The sequence below is a fragment of the Sinocyclocheilus grahami genome, unplaced genomic scaffold (genome assembly GCF_001515645.1).
Source record: "Sinocyclocheilus grahami isolate Dianchi unplaced genomic scaffold, SAMN03320097.WGS_v1.1 scaffold2352.1, whole genome shotgun sequence".
Classification (NCBI taxonomy): domain Eukaryota; kingdom Metazoa; phylum Chordata; class Actinopteri; order Cypriniformes; family Cyprinidae; genus Sinocyclocheilus; species Sinocyclocheilus grahami.
In genome coordinates, this window is record NW_015507531.1 from 20,860 (window position 1) to 39,836 (window position 18,977).

The 18,977-nt window shown below is 42.9% G+C and overlaps 3 protein-coding genes across 7 annotated transcripts in view; all 3 read right to left on the minus strand.

Annotated features, from left to right (window-relative positions):
* LOC107574815 (gap junction alpha-9 protein-like) overlaps nucleotides 1-1,741 on the minus strand; it is a 2,108-nt gene extending 367 nt beyond the window's left edge. The window contains exons 1-2 of the mRNA XM_016261247.1: nucleotides 1,367-1,741; nucleotides 7-1,276 (exon numbers count right to left, since the gene is read on the minus strand). Of these exons, the coding sequence (XP_016116733.1) occupies nucleotides 7-1,254 (1,248 nt within the window). The 5' untranslated portion in view covers nucleotides 1,255-1,276; nucleotides 1,367-1,741. The remainder of the gene's footprint in view (nucleotides 1-6; nucleotides 1,277-1,366) is intronic.
* Nucleotides 1,742-2,384: 643 nt separating this feature from the next.
* Nucleotides 2,385-8,035, minus strand: srsf10b (serine and arginine rich splicing factor 10b). Of its 2 annotated transcripts, none has more exons than XM_016261248.1 (6): nucleotides 7,790-8,035; nucleotides 6,477-6,581; nucleotides 5,946-6,049; nucleotides 5,714-5,870; nucleotides 5,581-5,634; nucleotides 2,385-3,194 (listed from the first exon to the last, which is right to left on the minus strand). In XM_016261248.1, exons 1-6 carry the CDS (start codon nucleotides 7,852-7,854, stop codon nucleotides 2,990-2,992), a joined length of 690 nt encoding a protein of 229 aa, XP_016116734.1. In that variant the 5' UTR covers nucleotides 7,855-8,035; the 3' UTR covers nucleotides 2,385-2,989. The 2 variants fall into 2 exon arrangements, with proteins under 2 accessions (XP_016116734.1, XP_016116735.1); XM_016261249.1 differs by having other exon boundaries at nucleotides 2,387-3,194; nucleotides 5,581-5,631; nucleotides 7,790-8,032.
* A 1,145-nt stretch (nucleotides 8,036-9,180) lies between these two features.
* slc9a1b (solute carrier family 9 member A1b) overlaps nucleotides 9,181-18,977 on the minus strand; it is a 33,478-nt gene continuing 23,681 nt past the window's right edge. For 2 of the 4 annotated variants that reach the window (XM_016261253.1, XM_016261251.1), the window contains exons 10-11: nucleotides 17,518-17,616; nucleotides 16,323-16,687 (exon numbers count right to left, since the gene is read on the minus strand). In XM_016261253.1, the coding sequence (XP_016116739.1) occupies nucleotides 16,562-16,687; nucleotides 17,518-17,616 (225 nt within the window). In that variant the 3' untranslated portion in view covers nucleotides 16,323-16,561. Of the gene's footprint in view, nucleotides 9,378-16,322; nucleotides 16,688-17,517; nucleotides 17,617-18,977 lie in introns of those variants that run through there. The other 2 variants (XR_001607737.1, XM_016261252.1) reach the window with 2 other exon arrangements.

The following is an 18,977-nucleotide window of genomic DNA, read 5'->3' on the forward strand; positions in this document are numbered from 1 at the left end:
TTCTACAGAACCGTGTTCCCGAGAGCCAGAGCTGGGCTCAGAGTCCGGTGTGTGTGTCCCGCCGGCTCTCCTCAGGTCAGCCCTGCCGCTGTCTCCGCTGTCCGAGCCGTTCCCTTCCACCACTGTGCTGCAGTTCCAGGCCGGACTGGCTCGCCGCTGCTTGCACGGGTCCGTTATCAGGAGGCTGCTGAAGCCTGCGCTCTCCGACTCCAATGGGAACCGCGTGTGCGCGACAGGGGATCGAGTCTCGCTGCAAGGGTTGTTGGAATTGCTGTTGCGCTCCAGCAGACCGTGAATGACATCCTTGTTCTCCCGCTGCACGTCCGACACACCCTGGATGGGTACAAACGCAGACGAGGGGTTAATGAGCACGGGGTTCGTGGGTCCGTTGCCCTGTTTCTCCAGGAGCGGCGCGAATCCACTGGGCACCGTCGGGATGGTGGCTTTGCACCCCTGATGCACCACGGAGTTCTTCTTGGCACCGTAATAATCACCCAGGTCGTCTTTCAGGTGAGGATAGTAGTCCAGAAGCCCCTTCTTTAGTTTCTTGTAGGCCAGGTGCAGGATCTCCAGCAGGCTCAGGAGCAGCGAGGTGGCGGCGATGCCCTGCATGAACACCATGAAGACGCTCTTCTCCGTGGGCCTCGAGACGAAGCAGTCCACCACGTTGGGACACGGCTCCCGCTCGCACTTGTACAGAGGCTGGAGCTTGGGCCCGTACAGCAGGTACTGGCCCGTCATGAAGCCCCCCTCCACCACGGAGCGGGTCACCACATGTGCCAGGTATGTGCGCAGCAGCGGGCCCCGGAGCGGAGCCTTGTTGAGCTTCCCCTGCTCCAGCTGCCGCAGCTCCCGCTCCACCCGCCGCCGAGCCTCCGCCAGCTCTGCCTCCATCGTCTCCAGCTCGCGCCGGAGAGCCACACGCTTGCAGTGACGCTCCTTCTCCAGGGCGCGCAGCTGGTAGATGGCGTGGCCCATGTAGACCAGCGAGGGCGAGGACACGAAGATGACCTGCAGGACCCAGTAGCGGATCAGGGAGACGGGGAAGGCGCGGTCGTAGCAGACGTTGCGGCAGCCGGGCTGCTCCGTGTTACAGATGAAGTCGGACTGCTCGTCGTTCCACACGTCCTCGGCCGCCACACCCAGCACCAACATGCGGAAGATGAAGAGGATGGTGAGCCAGATCTTCCCCACCATAGTGGAGTGGATGTGAACCTCCTCCAGAATCCCTCCCAGAAAGTTCCAGTCGCCCATCCTCACACGGACATCCCTGCTGCTGCAGATGGGACGACAGCAGGATTCATACAGTTCTCCAAATCCAGAGCAAATTTCACAGACAAGAAATACTAAATAGCTCAATAGTCACCATTTGAAATAATCACTTTTCTAAAAGATATAAAAACACTGAAAGAGGAAAAAGCATTGGTCATGCTGGTGGCATGATCGAGATACATCTAACAATTATCTGAAAGAGGCTGCTGTGTTCTTCATTCGACCGGACGCTGTGGTTTGAGAAATCTAGGTCACTGCTAGCTTTATATCCCGGCCAAAGTAATCGATGTGATTTGTTGCCGTGCCGCTTGTAAAGGCCTGCAGGTCATTTGGACCAAACAAGTCTTCACTGTCCTGATGTAGTGAGACACAGCACATAACTCACAAAGCAATTATGGATTATTAATGAAGTCCAGCTGTTAAGTGAAGCGACGGGGGTTCTGCTGTTCCTCAACATGCCGAAGCACCAACCGCAGCCGAGAGTGACCAACACTCCTGAGCCACATGAGTAACTAGCTCTCCATCTGTCTATGCTTATTATCCTGATTAACGATCAATCAGTCATGTCCGATTTCATACATGAACTGCTCTCAGAATCCAATCTCAGATTTTCCCTCAAGCCAACCATCATTGAAGAATCGATGGCCAGAGCGCAGGGGGTTTCGAGGGGGCGGTGCCTCAGCACCTCTCGACCAATCAGGAGTCCCATGAGGCAGTGGATTGTGGGATGGATTTCGGTGGCGTGCGAACAGGTTTATTGATTTGCCACTTTTGCTCGCAGGCAGCTGTTCACTTCCACGCAAACGATGATGATCATCTAATGCTGAAGGGTCAGTGACCAGCTTTAAGACGCGTGTCAAAGGGCACTCGTGTAGAGAACATGAACAAAAGAGATTATATCTGGACTTTCATGTTGTATAAAATTGTATATAAGTACATGGTATGATTTTTTTGTCTAAAAAAAATAAATAAATCCAAATATCTTCCTTTGTGTGACAGTCCTACACTCTAAAGAACTTGTGGCACCAATTTCCAACCGCAAAGGGTTCTTTAGATTCATTAAAATGTTCTTCACACCAAGACAAACTGATCACTGAACGGCTCTTTGGGAAGCTTTATTTCTGAAGAGTGAACAGAAAAGGAAGGACATGAAAGTGTGTAAATGGCAAAGTTTAAGTTTTGGAAACTCAATCAGAAAGCTGAACTCACCGCTGCGTGACAACACACATGTAACTGGATTAATAATTATACATTAATAAAAACCACAAGCACAAATGGTGCTAAATCAGCATAATTCCTTCAAAATCAAGACCTAATTATGAAATTTGAAAATTAAATCAACACGACAACATACTGATGCACAAGAAATTTATTTAATTCTGAGGTTACATGTAAAAGGCCTGCAGATGTCACAATAAAACCCATCCGAGACACTCGTGGAAGACCGGTTCAAATGGATGGCCATTACTGCTCAACTAAAACAAAAATCTCTTACAAAAATATTGAAGCGATTTACATTTCTCATTCTGCACAGCTGGGCAAATGCAGCTGCGCTTGTAAACTAAACCGCACAGATATCTTCAATGCTAACACTTTAACAGACACGTGAGCTAAAACAAGCTAGTTTGATTCCCTCTGCTTATTAAGAGAAAGGAGCAGGACCTTCTGCACCCAACCCACCAAACCCAAACAAAAACCAGCCTGTCGTCCTCCGGATCTAATGCCCCCTGGACTTGCGTCCGGCCCAAGAGCGCGAGCGGGACCTGGAGCGTGAGCGTGAGCGTGAGCGGGGCTGTGTCTTGTCTTCCGCAGCAGCGTCCTGGGTCTCTGCGTGGAGCTCGCTGGTGGACCTGGACCTGGAGCGGGATCGAGCTCTGCTCTTTGAGTGTGAGGGGCTCCGGCTGCGGGAGCGGTGGTGGTGCCTGCAGGAGTCACATGACCGCTCAGAAGAATTACAACACAGTCACAATACAGACATAAACTGCATTCATGCGGCAAATCACACAGAGGTCCTTAGAGGACCAAAACGTCTGTCAAAAAAAGTTGTTTTTCTTTCAAATGTATTTATTATTTTTTAACCAACATCAGTCCTGGGGCCTGCGTGGCTAGCTCAGTGAGCTGGATGTGATTGTTGATGATTTGGCGTGATCTTGGATTGGTTGGTTCTTCGAAGCTCATCCCGGAGTTGCCGTCATAGCAACAGCTCCGTGAGCTTAAACCGGCTCGGGAGCGGCTTATTTCATGTAAACAGGATTAGATCGCATCTGTCCTCTACCACCGCTACTTTATTACAAGACTACCCTACTGATCCAGCGACAATAATTTAAAAATTAATTAAAAGATAATATAATAAAGTTGTGTAGTCTTTAATACTATAGACAGCCAGTTTTACTCACTGAGAGATTTATTAATCAAAGTAATTACTTCATAACTGTATTCGAGTCTTACACACATGCTACACAGATAATGAGTCGTGCATTAATGTGAGTGCTGACAGATATTATAGCAGTGGCTTGCTGGAGCGCAGGAGATGCAGATACTAAAGACACTTTCATTAATGCGGTCACGCAACAAATCTGTTCAAAGATAAAATTAAATGAATTGCTAATTGCTACATTGAAATAAAAATGTGAAGCCTGAACAAATATTAGAAACCGTGAATATAAATAATTAGGAATCATGTAAAAAAAAAAATTTAATTAAATTAAATTAATACCGTGCACATTTAATTTATCTATTATAACATTGATGTAGTTTTGTTCGCTTGGTTTCCTTATAAAGTCCAGAAATGTGTCAAGTTTTTCGTCAGGCGTCTTCTTTAATTATATGATGTCTTGCCGCAGCTAATCGCTGCAGTGCTGATCGTGGTCTCGAGTATCGATGCAGAGCCCCTTCTAAACCAACACATGAGCACGCGATTATCTCAGATAACTCCATCCAGCCACACTAATCATCAACAGCAGCTGCGCTCGAAGAACCGGATTAGCCAGATCCTGATTAGCGCGATCAGATCATCTCAGATGTAATAAACGACGTACGAAGAACGGGCCCCTGGTCATAACTACCAAAAATTCATTTATTTTCAGGATTTCTGTGTGAAAGATTCAACTTCTGCTGATTCAGTGACATTTTCCACCACAAAGAAAAAAGGCAAGAAACGTAACTTGAAATAACTTTAAACAAACAAGAAATTCAGTTCAATACAGTGTTCTTTAACAGGCCAGATTGCTCAGTAATAGTGAAAGCATCGAAGACTACTTTCACTGTCTTTTCTAAGAAAACAGAATTAACTGAGTAACTGCGTGATAGTCACATTAAAGATGACGGAGTACGAGTTTCTCTCGGCAGCTGAACACAAAAGAAGAGATTTTGAGGAATGTTTGTCCGACCGGTTTCTGGACCTCATTGACTTCTATAGTATATCTTCCCATACTGTGGAGTCGATGGCTGCCAGCAGCTGCTTGCTCAACACATTCTTAATTAGTCTTCTTTCATACTCCGTAAACTATCACAGAATTTTAATTTTGGGGTGAACCGTCCCTTTAACAAAGCTCATCAGTGATTTAAAGGATGTTATTATGCAGCTAACCACCTCAACATTTACAGTCTAATAGCAGTCCTTTTATCCCTCTACACTAGAGCTGAGCGATTACTCAAGAAATCAACAGAAAGCTCGATTTCTCCGTCACTCCGTCATGCATTCATAACCAATCAGAAAGCATATTTCTCTCGTCATAAACACAATCGACTGCCAAGACAACGCTGATATAATCCAAACGTAAAGGCAATATTTTAAGCATTTTATCACCCATAGAAAATAAAGAAAATGCTTCATGTGAAACGTGATGCGTTCCTATTTTGGGCTCATTTGCTTGCCTGAATGTTTTATTAATAAACCGTACACCCATAAGCCACTGTAAGTGCTTTCTTAGAAGTGTCTTTCTATGGGAGCAAACTGCTTAAACATTAAACTTTCATCTCCGTCTTCATCTTTTCTGTCGATAGTATGTTTTATTAATAAGGTGTGTACCAACTGTCTTTTAATATTACCGTTTCAGTGAAATAACGTATGCACACCATTCTAAACGAAGCATAAAGATCTAACTGACGCCATCATGCATCGTTTATGGAAAGATTTCGTCAATAAAGCTGCAGCTACTTCAGATTTGTGGTCAGGCAGAACAACACAGACTTAACAACAGCTGCTTAGAAAGCTTGTGTACTGAACGGTGTTATATAGAGTTAGTTCAGCTCCAGATCCACCCCCTGAATCAAGCTTCAGGATTCACGGTGAGAACAAAGATCTACCTGTCGTGTTCTCGGCTGCGGCTGCGTCTGCTGCGTGTCCTTCCTCTGGACCTGCTGGGAGAAGCACACGGTCAGTGTCTGGATCCCACAGGACTGCGGCGTGACGCTCACTCTCTAGGGCTTGCTCACTCACTCTCTAGGGCTCTGGGAGCGTCTGCGCCGCCTCTCGTAGGACGGGCTGTGTGACCTGCGTCTGCTGCGGCTGCGGGAGCGTCTGCGCCGCTCGTACTCCTCGTATCGGGAGTGGCTGCGAGGCGACTGACGCTCCTTGGACTTCATCTGGCCCGGCGCTGAGAAACACAGCAGAGGTCAGCCTCAATCGTTCCCAGAAACACACTTGCATCTCAGACGGCATCAGCACTCACTCTTGCGGTCGCCCTGAGCGAACTGGATCTCGATCTGCCGTCCGCAGACCCACTTCTGGTCCAGATTGTGCAGGGCGTCCTCCGCGTCCCGGACGTCCTCAAACGTGCTGCGCTGTTAAGGGCTCTAACTGAACATGTTCACCGCACTCACAAACAAACGCTTGTGTCCTGAATCATGGAGGATACTGGAGTTACCTTTACCTTCATCTTTACGCTCTTTAACCTGCAGACGCCGCTTGTCTCGGCCCCATAATGCCTCTCTTTGTCTCTTGGAGCTTTAATTTGCTTTTCTTTCACACTCTGCCTCTCTGTAAGCAGCCAGCTTTCTTTCTTGAGGCGGCTTGGCTTTTAGTCCTACTCTACACGGCTCTTTAACTGTGTCTTTGTGCCGGGCTCCACCAGGGGACGCCTTTACACAGTCTGGGGCGACAACAGAGAAATAAGGGTTAGACTGGAGCCCTGCGGAGAGAAGCCTCCACACACACACACACACACACACACACACACGCTGCACTCGCAGTCAAAGGATATTGAATGTACGCAAATCCTCTGGGCCGGCGAGAATAGAAGTCTAGGGGAACGTAGACATCAGCAACGGGCCCGTATCGGCCGAACTCTCGGCGCAGGTCCTCTGGCCTGAACACCGGGAAATAACATCTTAACCAAACCAACCCAGGACATACTTACCGGCATCTTAAAGCGACAGCTCACCCAATAATCTAAGTGTGCTGTTGGCGTACTCTCCCTCGGCTCATCCGGGATGTGTTTCTTCAGCTGAACAGTCTATGGCTTCGTAAGACCTCCGTGTACCGTCAGGAGTCACGGGGACTGGTAGGATTTTTGGACTCTTAAAGTGACGGTAGCCGTCGACTTACATTTAATGAATCACCAAGGATCACAGTTTCCGCTGAAAACCTTCTCTACAGTTCAGCTGAAGAAACATCTCGGATGAGCCGAGGGAGAGTACGTGAACAGCACACTTGGATTATTGGGTGAGCTGTCGCTTTAAAGCAGACAAACACACACAAACACACACAAACACACACACAGATGAAGCGCTGGGTGTTTTAAAGCAGTACTCTGAGTTCAGCACGAGTTAAACTCGTTGCACAGGTATACTGCTGATCAACACAAACACTGCATTTGGTCTCTTCCCTCGATCGAAGCAAACATCTGAATTACACAGAGGCTCTCCGGAGGAGGATTTAAATGCAGCAATGTTTAGCTCGCTTGAAGAAAGCATTCGTTTAAAATATTTGTATTACTTAGAGATGCATGATCTTATATTACAAGCGAGTCAATAATGCAGAGTTTTTGCATTGTTTTAAATCCTTTCAGGCATTGTATTGACATGGCGACTAAACTGAAAACTTGTATATATATATATATATGGTTGCTAAATGATTTTAGAGTATTTGAACATTTACTGCTGTGCTCCATTCATGGCCTGCTGCTTCAGTAAATGAGCTCATCATCATCACAGACCCTGTGCCAGAATACTCCAGTAATAACACATCTGCTGCATCTAGAGGAGCACAAGCCTCACTGCAGCAGCACAGACTTCAGCACGCGAACACTTTATGAGCTGCGGGTTCATCTGAAAGCAGCATATATTAATATATCAAACAGCACTAGCGTCCACGAGCCGAGACATCTGCTAACTGTAGAGATGCACGGGATCTGGGGACAAAACAATAACATATAATACAACAATAACGACAAACATTTACGCGCCAAACACAAGAAACCCTTCAAACACGTGTTTGCAGCACATGCAGTATAATAACCGACAGACCAAACCCGATCGCTACAAACACCAGCTTAACGCCTGTGAAGTTTCTTACCGGGACTCGTCGGAAATATTGCGGACGAACAGAGAGCTGTTCGGCGGCCTCATGTATCGAGACATTATAGTTATTATTACAGTCTCTTACACTTGATTATAAATGACTTTTAAGAACGATTGAAGATTGAACTCTGTCTCGCGCCACGCGGCTCTGTGTCGCTCTTCCTTCGGCAGCATCGAGGCCTGAAGCAGCCGCCGAGCGTCACAGCGCCGCCGAGAGACGCGCTCCGGTACTGCAGCACAGTACACGCATCAGCCAGCAGCAAAACAAGCACGCTGCACACCATCATCAAGAGTTGTTGTCCAATATGACAAAATGTGTTTCAATATATTTTATTAGGCATGGTATTGTTATACAAACTTAAAATCTAGTACATTGTTATAAAACATTGCGAGATTGAGATTGCACCATAATATTTCTGGACATTGTTATAATCTGTAAGTATTTATGAAATTACGTTTGAAAATGTATTATATTGACGGATTTTACAGTAGAGATGGTATGTTGTAGTATGCATATATATATATATATACTGTATATTCGTGTGCGTGTGTGGGTGTGTGCGTGTGTGGGTGTGTGCGTGTGTGTATGTGGGTATGTGGGTGGGTGTGCGTGTGTTGTATGTGGTTGTGTGTGGGTGTGTGTGGGTGTGTGTGGGTGTGTGTGGGTGTGTATGGGTGTACTGTATATATATATATAGGTGTCAAAAAATTATTCAATGAAGTTAAATGTTAGCCTACTTTTATCACAAGGTTTCTAAATATATTTACTCAGTAGTTTATTGTAAAAGGTTAAAGAGTATAGAGTTAAAGTCGTTGATTAAACGCGTCTGCTCCTCCGGACGAGAGTCGCGCTTCTGGCAGAGAACGTCTGGAACACAGAGAAAGCAGCGTTACAGCGACTGTACGCTGATATACAGTATACACATGGATGTGCTGCTCATAAAAACACACGTGCATCACTTTATATGAAGAACATTCACAGAAATACAAGAGAAACAGAAGACTGACACCGAAACACTGCAGAATATGCTGTTCTCCCTCAGTGTTTCTGTCTTGTTTTCCATGTATTCCAAAATACATTTACTGGAGATGTACAATGACTGAAGATGTTCAGTATTGTTTTCTGGAAAAGACACTCAAATTAAGTGAGTTTTTGCTTCTTTTTTTTTTAATAATAAAATTAGCAAATATTTCTTCTCACTCAATTCTGATACATTGAACAATAATTAATGTAATATGGTCATGTGGCTTCTCCAGTAAATGTATGCTGATTTAAGGATGTTGAGATATTTGTACAGAAAACAAGAGAGAAACACTGAGAAGAGAAAGCATGAATAATGTTGTGATGTGACTCACAGACAGCTCTGAGAAAGTGCTCTGCGTTCTCCTGCTCATACAGCTTCCAGCATCCACTGAAGTCCACAGCCATCATCCAGCAGCGGTGCGAGCCGAGCAGAAGAGGAGATGTGCTCCTGTGTTTGTGCCTGTGATGATGATGATGATGATGATGATGATGGAGTTAATGAGTCTCCACAGCGATGCTTCAGCCTCAGAGGAGTCTCTTCAGTGCCTCGGGCTTTACACTAAACACACAACACCTCACTTACTTTGAAATACAGCTAACATGTCCCAAAACACACGCCCAGCAACACTCCCCAAAGCAGATACTAGTCTGAGTATACAGCAGGAGTCAAAGGATGGGGTCGGTAAGAGAAATAATTACAGTAAAAACTGTGAAATATTATTATAATGTAAAACAGCTGTTTTCTGTGTGAATCTCTGTTAAACTGTAATGTATTTCTGTGATGTGCAGCTGTATTTTCAGCATCATTCCTCCAGTCTTCAGTGTCACATGATCTTCAGAAATCAGTATAATATGCTGATCTGCTGCTCCAGAAACATTTCTGATTATTATCAATGTTATCAATATTTTTGTGGAAACTGTGCTAGATTTAATTTTTCAGGATTCACAGATGAACAGAAAGTTCAAAAGAACAGCATTTATTATAAATAGAAATCTTTCGTAACATTATAAAGACACTTACCGTCACATTTGATCAAATTAATAAAAGTGTTTATTTCTTTCTTAATCTTACTGACCTCAGACTTTTGAATGGTGGTGTATATTCTCTCAAAATAAGTTGTATTATCTGAGACATTTTTATGTAACTTTATCTTTAACAATGTTTAGATATTTTACTGAAACATAAATATGGAACACATAAGATGTTTATATAATGTCTGCTCTGCTCTAGTCTGTTGAACTCCAAAAATCAATCAATCAATCAAATAAATAAATTACAGTCATCTATATGACTCATGCATGTCATATGCAAGTCATAAAATAGAATCAAATTTAAGTTAATTCTCAAATTTAATTTATGGCTTTCAAACTTTGCACTTTGCACAATATTTTACTTGATTTGTGAGTGACGTCAAACCTGGTATGTCGCATCTTCTGCACCGCATTCAATTTTGCATGAAATTTGCACTACTTATGTTGATTCTGGTGTAATAATATAGATAAAGAGGAGGTTTGTAACGGAATAGCAGTTGTTGTTGTCTCCTGTCTTTTAATTAAATCATTTTTTCTGAATATTTACAGTACAAATGAAGTGTTTAAGTATGTCTAATAGTATCCTAATGTGACTACTTGAAAAGCTTTAATTCTACTTTATTTCACTTAAAATATGTTAATGCTTTTTATTTGTAGATGTTGTCTGCATTGTTTAACACTCAGCATGCAAGTTATTCAGATCAGGTAATGCTAAAGAAAACACCTGCGAAATTAGTGCTGATCGCAGTGTTCTAGGTGCAATGGAAAGGACGTGTGGGTCTCCCATACTTGGAATTTGTGCTCTGCATTTAACCCATCCAAGTACACACACACACACAGCAGTGAGTAGTGAACACACACACACGCAGCTGTGGGCAGCTGGGAGTTATTCACTCCCCCCACCTACAATCCCTGCCGGACCTGAGACTCGAACATGCAACCTTGGGGTTACAAGTCCGACTCTCTAACCATTAGGCCACGACCTCCCCAATTAGTGATGAAGCAAACATAGCAATGGATGCAAGGCCAGTAAACATCAGAGATGTGTGGAAAAAAAATGAGTCATTTGACCTTCAGAATGTACTGTATATTCTTGTTATTTTATATTCTGGTTATTATTTATTGTCTCACTTAAGACTTTTTTATGTTTCTTAAAATACAGCATAAATGTGACCCTGGAGCACAAAATCTGTCATCAGTAGCACAGGTATATTTGTAGCAATAGCTAACAATACATTGTGTGGGTCAAAATTATCGATTTTTCTTTTATGCCAAAAATCATTAGGATATTAAGTAAAGATCATGTTCCATGAAGATATTTTGTATATTTCCTACCGTAAATATATCAAAACTTAATGTTTGATTAGTAGTATGAGTTGCTAAGGACTTCATTTGGACAACTTTAAAAGCGATTTTCTCAATATTTAGATTTTTTTGCACCCTCAGATTCCAGATTTTCAAATATGTATCTCAGCCAAATATTGTCCTATCCTAACAAAGCATACATCAATGGAAAGCTTATTTATTCAGCCTTCAGATGATGTATAAATCTCAATTTCAAAAAATTTACCCTTATGACTGGTTTTGTGGTCCAGGGTCACAAATGATGTGCATTTTCTTGAAATACAGCTCTGTATACTGCTACATTTATTCTTTAAAGGCCAAATAGCAACTGGATAAATTAATTATTTTAACTGAATTATGACATTGCTTTACGCATTCTGAATCTTTGCTGTTTGACCCTCCTGCTCTTTTCGCATTTAGGGGCAGGAAAAATGAACCGGATGCCACCTAACCTCTTAGACCAGTTTGAGAAACAGCTGCCAGGTCAACAGGACGGCTTCAGCACGTTACAGTTCCATCGAAGCACTGCGGTGACGACGACCAAACAGCAGCAACAGCAGCGGACTGACAGTCCGGGAAAAATACGCTACTTAGTTCACTCCGTCCAGAAACTGTTCGCTAAATCCCAGTCGCTGGAAAACTCTGCCATCAAGGGAAACATGAACGGCCGCAACAGCAGATCGTCGAGCAGCGATGACAAAAACCATCGGAGCAAAAGCAAAGACCGGGCGAAGAGCGAAGGAACTGCCAAACGGAGGCCACGATCCAATATGTCTGGATACTGGAGTTCTGATGATTTGGACAGTGATATAAGTAACTATAGGAACCCAAAGGCCATGATGACTTTGGGTCGTCAAGCGGTGGGATCTGGACCGGGGCCGGGTGGACAGGTGGCATCCAGGTACTTCATGCAGGGCTACAGCACCATGAGCGAGCACATGCTCAAATCCTCAAAGAGTAACAGTGACCTGAAGCACCAGGGGCTCCCTGCACTCCCGGGACCTGGCGGTGGTGGTGGTGGTGGGGGGGTCATAGGAAGCCGAGGACCGATGTTTGACGGGAACTTTGGTAAAGGGGGACCCTGGTCCACGCTTACGTTAGGACCCTCCAGACAGGTGTGCCAGAAGGGCTCGGCCACGCTGGATCGCACCCTGCTGAAGTCCAAATCTGTCCAGCAGGATCTGGGCTGCCACATCCTGCAGGTGCGCGGGAGGGTGAGTGCATGAATAAAACTCAGTTATTGTGTACTGTATTGCTGTGGTGGAAGCTCACTTCAGTGCACAGTATGGTCCATTTGAGGTGTATACGTATGCAGGCGACCTACACATGCACTTTATAAAGCTTCATCTTTGTGTCTGTGCTATTTTGTCTTCTGACCGATAAAAATGTCTTTGTACTCTTTTAAACCAAAGTTACGACTTTTGTTGCAGTTTCTGCTATATGTGACCCTGGAGCACAAAACCAGTCTTAAGTCGCTGGGGTATATTTGTAGCAATAGCCAACAATACATTGCATAGGTCAAAATTATAGATTTTTTTTTAATGCCAAAAATCATTAGGATATTAAGTAAAGATCATGTTCCATGAAGATATTTTGTAAATGTCCTACTGTAAATATATCAAACCTTAATTAGTTTTTGATTAGTAATATGCATTGCTAAGAACTTGGACTACTTTAAAGGCGATTTTCTCAGTATTTTTATATATTTTTGCACCCTCAGATTCCAGATTTTCAAATAGTTGTATCTCAGTCAAATATTGTCCTATCCTAACAAACCATACATCAATGGAAATATTAATTCAGCTTTCAGATTATGTATAAATCTCAATTTTAAAAAATGGTTTTGTGGTCCAGGGTCACATTTTGTTGTTGTTCTGTCTCTTTAGTTTAGTTTTTTACTAGTCTGAAACAAGGGCCCGGGTCAGTGTTGCCATCTTTTGGAACAACCGATTAGTGCAAAATCAATTCAGTGCACATGTGTGACCTGCATGTACAAAGTGCGCGTGGTTTCAAAAACCGGATGGTGCACGTACAGTATGCGCGTACTATACTGGTGATGAAATTTGAATCACACGCACTGTACGCAGACCCTCACATGCACGTAAAAACCAAAGTATACTTTGGCCTTAAAGCATACTGCAGTTTTAAGACAAACTCTTAAGACCTTGATATACTCACAGCACAGTTCTTTTTCATTCTTCGCTCATAAGTAAAAAGAAGTTTACTCAAAAGCGCCACTCCACCCATGGGTTAAGATAAATATGTAAATATGTGTTTTGCACTTTACTCTCAATAACAAAATAAACACAAGAGAAATGACAGCGGTGAGAAAGCAGCAGTTAAGAAAGCATCATGGTCATAGTGTTGTGGGGGTTTGCACGAGCTCTGCAATTCGGCACTCCAGTAAAGTCACAGCATGTTTATTTATGTAGCACTTTATACAATAGTTTGACTTAAAGAAAGCAGCTTTACAGTAATAAACATGAAAAAAACAGTGTGTGTGTTGCTTTCAAATAGAACTTTACAGTGGTGGCCAACATTGTTAGAACACCTGACAGATCTGAAAACAGCCTCCAAAACATGATTTCATTTCATAATGTTCATGAAACATGCAGATGGTTTCTCTGAGCACAACAAATATCAGATGAAGTGAGTCGTACCGTTTTAATCCACTTTTAACTTTAATATTTGGTATGTCCACCTTTTGCAGCAATTACAGCAGCACATCTCTCTGGCATAGTGTCAGTATATTTCCTGAGAACATCAACACTAATATTATCCCATGCCTTCTGCAACTCAAGCCAAAGGCTTTCCTTTGAATGTACAACCGATCTGTCCAGTGTATTTTCCAACTCGCCCCAAATTTGCTCGACGGGGTTGAGGTACGAGCTTTAAGGGGGCCAGTCCATCATCGTCAGTGTTCCAGCAGATTCCTCCCGTCGCACATAGTTCCGGCAATAGTTAGTTTTATGGGTATTGTAATGGCCAATTCAACAAAAACAACTGAAACCTCTTAAATATGCCAAGTGTTCTAACCATTTTGGCCAGCACTGTAATTTCTACTGTAAAGCAGCTCTCCAGCGTGTTCATGTTTTTAATTGCGCCTCACCTCGACAAACTGAACAGAAGAAATTAACCAGAGAAGATTTCCACGTCAAAGCCACACCTACCTTTTACATAATCGCCATGTGCCAATGGTAATGCCAGTGTTTCCCAGCCTAAGTTAAATTTTGTAGAAAGTTCACTTTGGCAAGTCATTTTTAACACCCAAAAATGCTGTTCATTTTGTTCCGTTTCAAAACTTCATTTTGGCCTGGTTTTGTTCAAAATGACATCACACCAGTTTGTTTTTCAGTTTTGCTTAAAGTGTGTCTGGGTCTTTAAGCCTGGTTTAAACTGTCAGTCCAAATCTGTGCTAATCCGATGGGATATTTAGTATGAACAGCAAAGAATCACATGAAATACAATGCAAAATTTCAAGCATCTTTCATACGTGGTTTGAAATCCTTTTCAAATCACATTTCTGGAAATCTGTTTCAGTCTGACCACTCTGATTGGAATTTGCATAGCTTTTTCATACGTATATATACATACATGATATCACACATTTTATCCCACATTATAATGGTGTGTTTTATTTGTTTCATGTGATGTTTATTAGGGGCTGAATCTGAAATGAGAACACAAAAATAGACCACGACATGACCATCAAGTACAGTAGTTTAGGTCATGTACAGAATACACAAAAGAAAATGTTTTTTTGTCTTGTTTTTCATTACAAATATCTAGACCAAGACATATAAGAAGATATTTAAGATACGTATAAGAAGCAAAATGACAAGATATTATTAAGTCTCGTTCTCTGATGTAAACATGTTTCCATTTGAATTAAGTTTATATTTCTGATCCCACTGGAAGACATGTTTTCTTGATTTAAGCACAAACTCAGAGTTTTCAGAAGTCATGTCTTGTCGTGTCGTTTTGCTTGTGTCTTGATTTAACAATGTTTGTACTAGACTTTTTTCTACTAGATTTTTTAAATGCTCTTCACACTAAGAAAAGTTTCACTGAAAGGTTGTTTGGGGAACCAAAATTGGTTCTTCAATGGCATCACTGAGAAAAAAAACCCATTTTGTAACCTTTATTTTTAAGCTTGTGCTCTGGAAATCAGATGGGCCATGAATGTGCATCTGCAGTCTGTCTGATGTTTGTTCAGATGCCCTCCACCGGCGACTGGATGGGGACTCTGGGCCGAAGCGGGCCCATGGGCGAGATCCCCTGTAGACGGATGCGTAGCGGCAGTTACGTCAAAGCCATGGCCGACCTTGAGGATAGCGACGACTCTGACGAGAGTCCCAAACCCTCGCCAAAAAGCACCGCGCGGAGGCAGAGCTACTTACGCGCAACACAGCAATCACTAAGTGACCAATTCCCCTCAAGAAAGTAAGTCAACACATATGATTAATACATACACATATTATGTTTCTGTTCATTATTAAAGTGCCCCTATTATGCCTTTTCGAATATTACCTTTCATGCAGTGTGTCATGTAGCTATATGTGAACATAAACTATTTGCAAAGTTGTGAAACTGACAGTGCACGATAAATAAAGTTATTGTCTATCAAAGAAAAGAGTCGGCTCGCAATCGCCTAAACGAGTCGCCAGGAATTCGAATCTTATTCTGCTACGGCTCTGCATCACAAAGTATAATGTCTGCCCACGTTCTACGTCGCCAACTTGCCCGCCCACACACAGTAACATTTCCGTGTGGTTAACATCATGTCGAGAAGATGCTGTATCCTACGCTGTGAGAGTAAATTAGTTTTATCGCGTCTTATAATTACCACAAACTTGTTAACACTTGACACTTACCACTGAGAAACGTCCTGCCCCAGTCGTGCTTGCGAATCAGTCTCTTGTCGATCAGCTAGTTCAACCGTTTCATCATCAAACTCCGGCTCGAATTGGTAAGGTACAATCGATAGCATCTTTTCTATGTATTGACAAGTCTCTGGGCTGTCATTCCGTCATGGCAATGGACGCTTCGTTTCCGACACGCGCTGTACGCGGTAGACCAATCCAGAGCCAATCTCTCTGCGGCTCTGGACGAGCTCTTTTGTCTAGATAGCAACACAAGCGCTCGCAGGAGAGGCTTGAGAATCACAGGACCTCAGAGAGGACAGGATCTCACACACACTCACGACGCATGCAGATCACTAGAAACAATAGTTTAATGGTTTCCACTGCATGAAACACAAAGGAGCGCTGTTAGAGTCTCTGATGGACGAGCTCCTCCAGCAGCTGATCGCTCACGCTGGGTCTGTGTCCTCAGCTCGGGGGTCTGTCTGCAGGAGAGCGTCAGCATTCACAGCTCAAACACTGCAGTCAGAGAAGAGCCCTGGTCAGATCTGAGAGGCTCACCGCACTCGACGCGCGCTCTTCTCGCTGGAGGAGACTCTGGAGGCGCAGGAACCGTCAGGAAGTGGCTCATCTGTGAAGCAGACGCCAGACGTTACTCACACACACTCGTACTGTACCAATCTGACCGTGGAGGCATTAGCACCGCAAGACTGGTCAGTAAAGCATCCCTACTGTAAATAATCACACGTACAGTGTTCATGAGGTATTCATTCATCAGCACCTGGAACAGATCATGAACTTCAGAGACGCTTTCATTGAAAACCTGCATTAATCTTTAGAAGTCACTCTACACAAGTCACACAGAAGTGCTTCGAGGACAAAAATGTGTCTGTTTTCACTAACGTCAGTCATGATCAGAACTACCAGAAATACATTCATTTTTACACTTTTTGCCCATTTGTTTACATAATGCTACTGTTGTTGTTTTTATGAAAGATGAATTATTTTCCATATACTCAATACTAAGCAGACTCTTTTGTTTGATTATTAGTCTTGGATAAATCAATGATTACAAACAACATTAATTTTGATGCATTATTAATTTTTGTGCAGTGTCAGATTAAACAAAACAAAACCAAAACTAGTATTTGCTCCAGTGGCCAAACCTGAGAAAACGGTGCTGAAACCCAACAGAATGAACGGCTTGATTTGATGCTTGAATGGCACTGGCAGTAAATATTACAGTTTTAATGGGTTGCAATGGAGACTTTTTTGTACCCACTGTAAAACAGGTTTATGAAAGGAAACGAGGGTGAAACATTACAATTCCAGTACACACACACACACACACACACACATTTTTGACACAATAATGCTGTTTGCAACACAAACACAACAGCTCAAGCTCCAGTGTTTTCAGCTCTGCTGGTTTAATGGTTCATGTGTTTGTGCATCACTCACTCTTCTCTCCATCTCCACGCGCTGCTTCCTGAGCCGCGTCTCGCTCCAGTCGTCGTCCTCCGCGTCGGGCTTCAGCGTGTGCCGGCTGTACGAGCGCAGCTAACAACAAACACAAACACAAGCAATACACTAGATCAGGGGTCTGCAACCTTCAACATCAAAAGAGCCATTTTGGCCCCATTCCCACCTAATAAAATTCACGTGGAGCCACAACATATTTGATCCCCAAATAAAGATAACACGGCATATAGCTAAAGTGTTATATTCAGTTATGGTACAGGGCATGGGGAGTAGCAATCACTTCAGAAGTGAGGGGGACAGAAACGTCAAATGTAGTAGTAATAATAATAATAATAGGCCTAATAATATTTATGTATGTCTAATTGACAAAAAAAAAAAAAAAAACTTTCTGAACTCTTACTTTTAATTGGCTAAGAGATAAAATGCACTGCTGGACAATAACCAATCATTTGTCTTCTATAATATTTTTGATATATATTTTAATAATGAGAAATTTATGGTTATGATTGTATAATCAGTGTAATAGTTTATATACTACAAACACTTTTTTTCCATTTTTATCACAGAATAAGGCAGAAAATATATTGTATAGCTTCTGTACTGTAATTAATGCTATGTCAATTACCACTGTATCATTCATATAAAAGACTTGAAAATAGGGTTGTGCCATCGATGGCTGATAGACATCACGATGTTGAGCTGAGTAAGTAAGCAGGTTTGTGCTTGTTATTCCGCTTAGCTACAGCCACAGCGGGATGCCTTTGTCCATATCAGGGACTTCCTGGCGTCAAAAGTTGCTTCTATCATATGAGTCTGTTTTGGACTTTCTGTATGAGAGCACCCTCCGGCTTCGAGTATGAATGAAACGTACAGCGCATGAGAGTGTTCAGCGCTCCCTGATGTTCACATCGTTTAGATAAGAATAACGTATTCAGAACGACGTGACTATATTGTCGCTTTTAATTTAAATCTAGATTTATTCACATTGGCCCTTGAAAACCTCTACGTGAACACAGTTGCCCGAGGAAAAGTGCATGGGAAAGAGTTTAGGTTTCATTAAAAGTCGGGGGGACACCTCCCCCGTGTGTTGTACACCCCTGCTACAGGGAGCCGCCGCAGAGGGATGAAAGAGCCGCGGGTTGCCGACGCCTGCACTAGATGACAATATATTCACGCAAAAATACAACTTCCAACAAATCTCTGTTACTTTTCAATTAAAAACCTAGAATCTGGAAATAACCTTTCTGAGAGATATACCAAATGTAACTGCTACAAACATGTCAGTGGGGAATGAAAACTTGTTTACCTTTTGAATTCAGTTGATTTTTCTGAGCCCATTGGCAGATATTTGTTCTTGTTTTAATCATAAACTTACTTCATTTTGATCAATTTCTCAGTAAGTCAGTGTGTGTGTGTGTGTGTGTGTGTGTGTGTGTGTG

Coding starts and splice junctions, on each gene's coding strand:
- srsf10b (XM_016261248.1), bottom strand. CDS start 7,854: ATGTCTCGATACATGAGGCCGCCGAACAGCTCTCTGTTCGTCCGCAAT. Junction 6,050..6,476: donor AGAGGATTTGCGTACATTCA/ATATCCTTTGAC, acceptor ACAGCGCAGCAC/GTTTGAGGACGTCCGGGACG. Junction 5,871..5,945: donor CGCTCAGGGCGACCGCAAGA/GTGAGTGCTGAT, acceptor TGTGTTTCTCAG/CGCCGGGCCAGATGAAGTCC.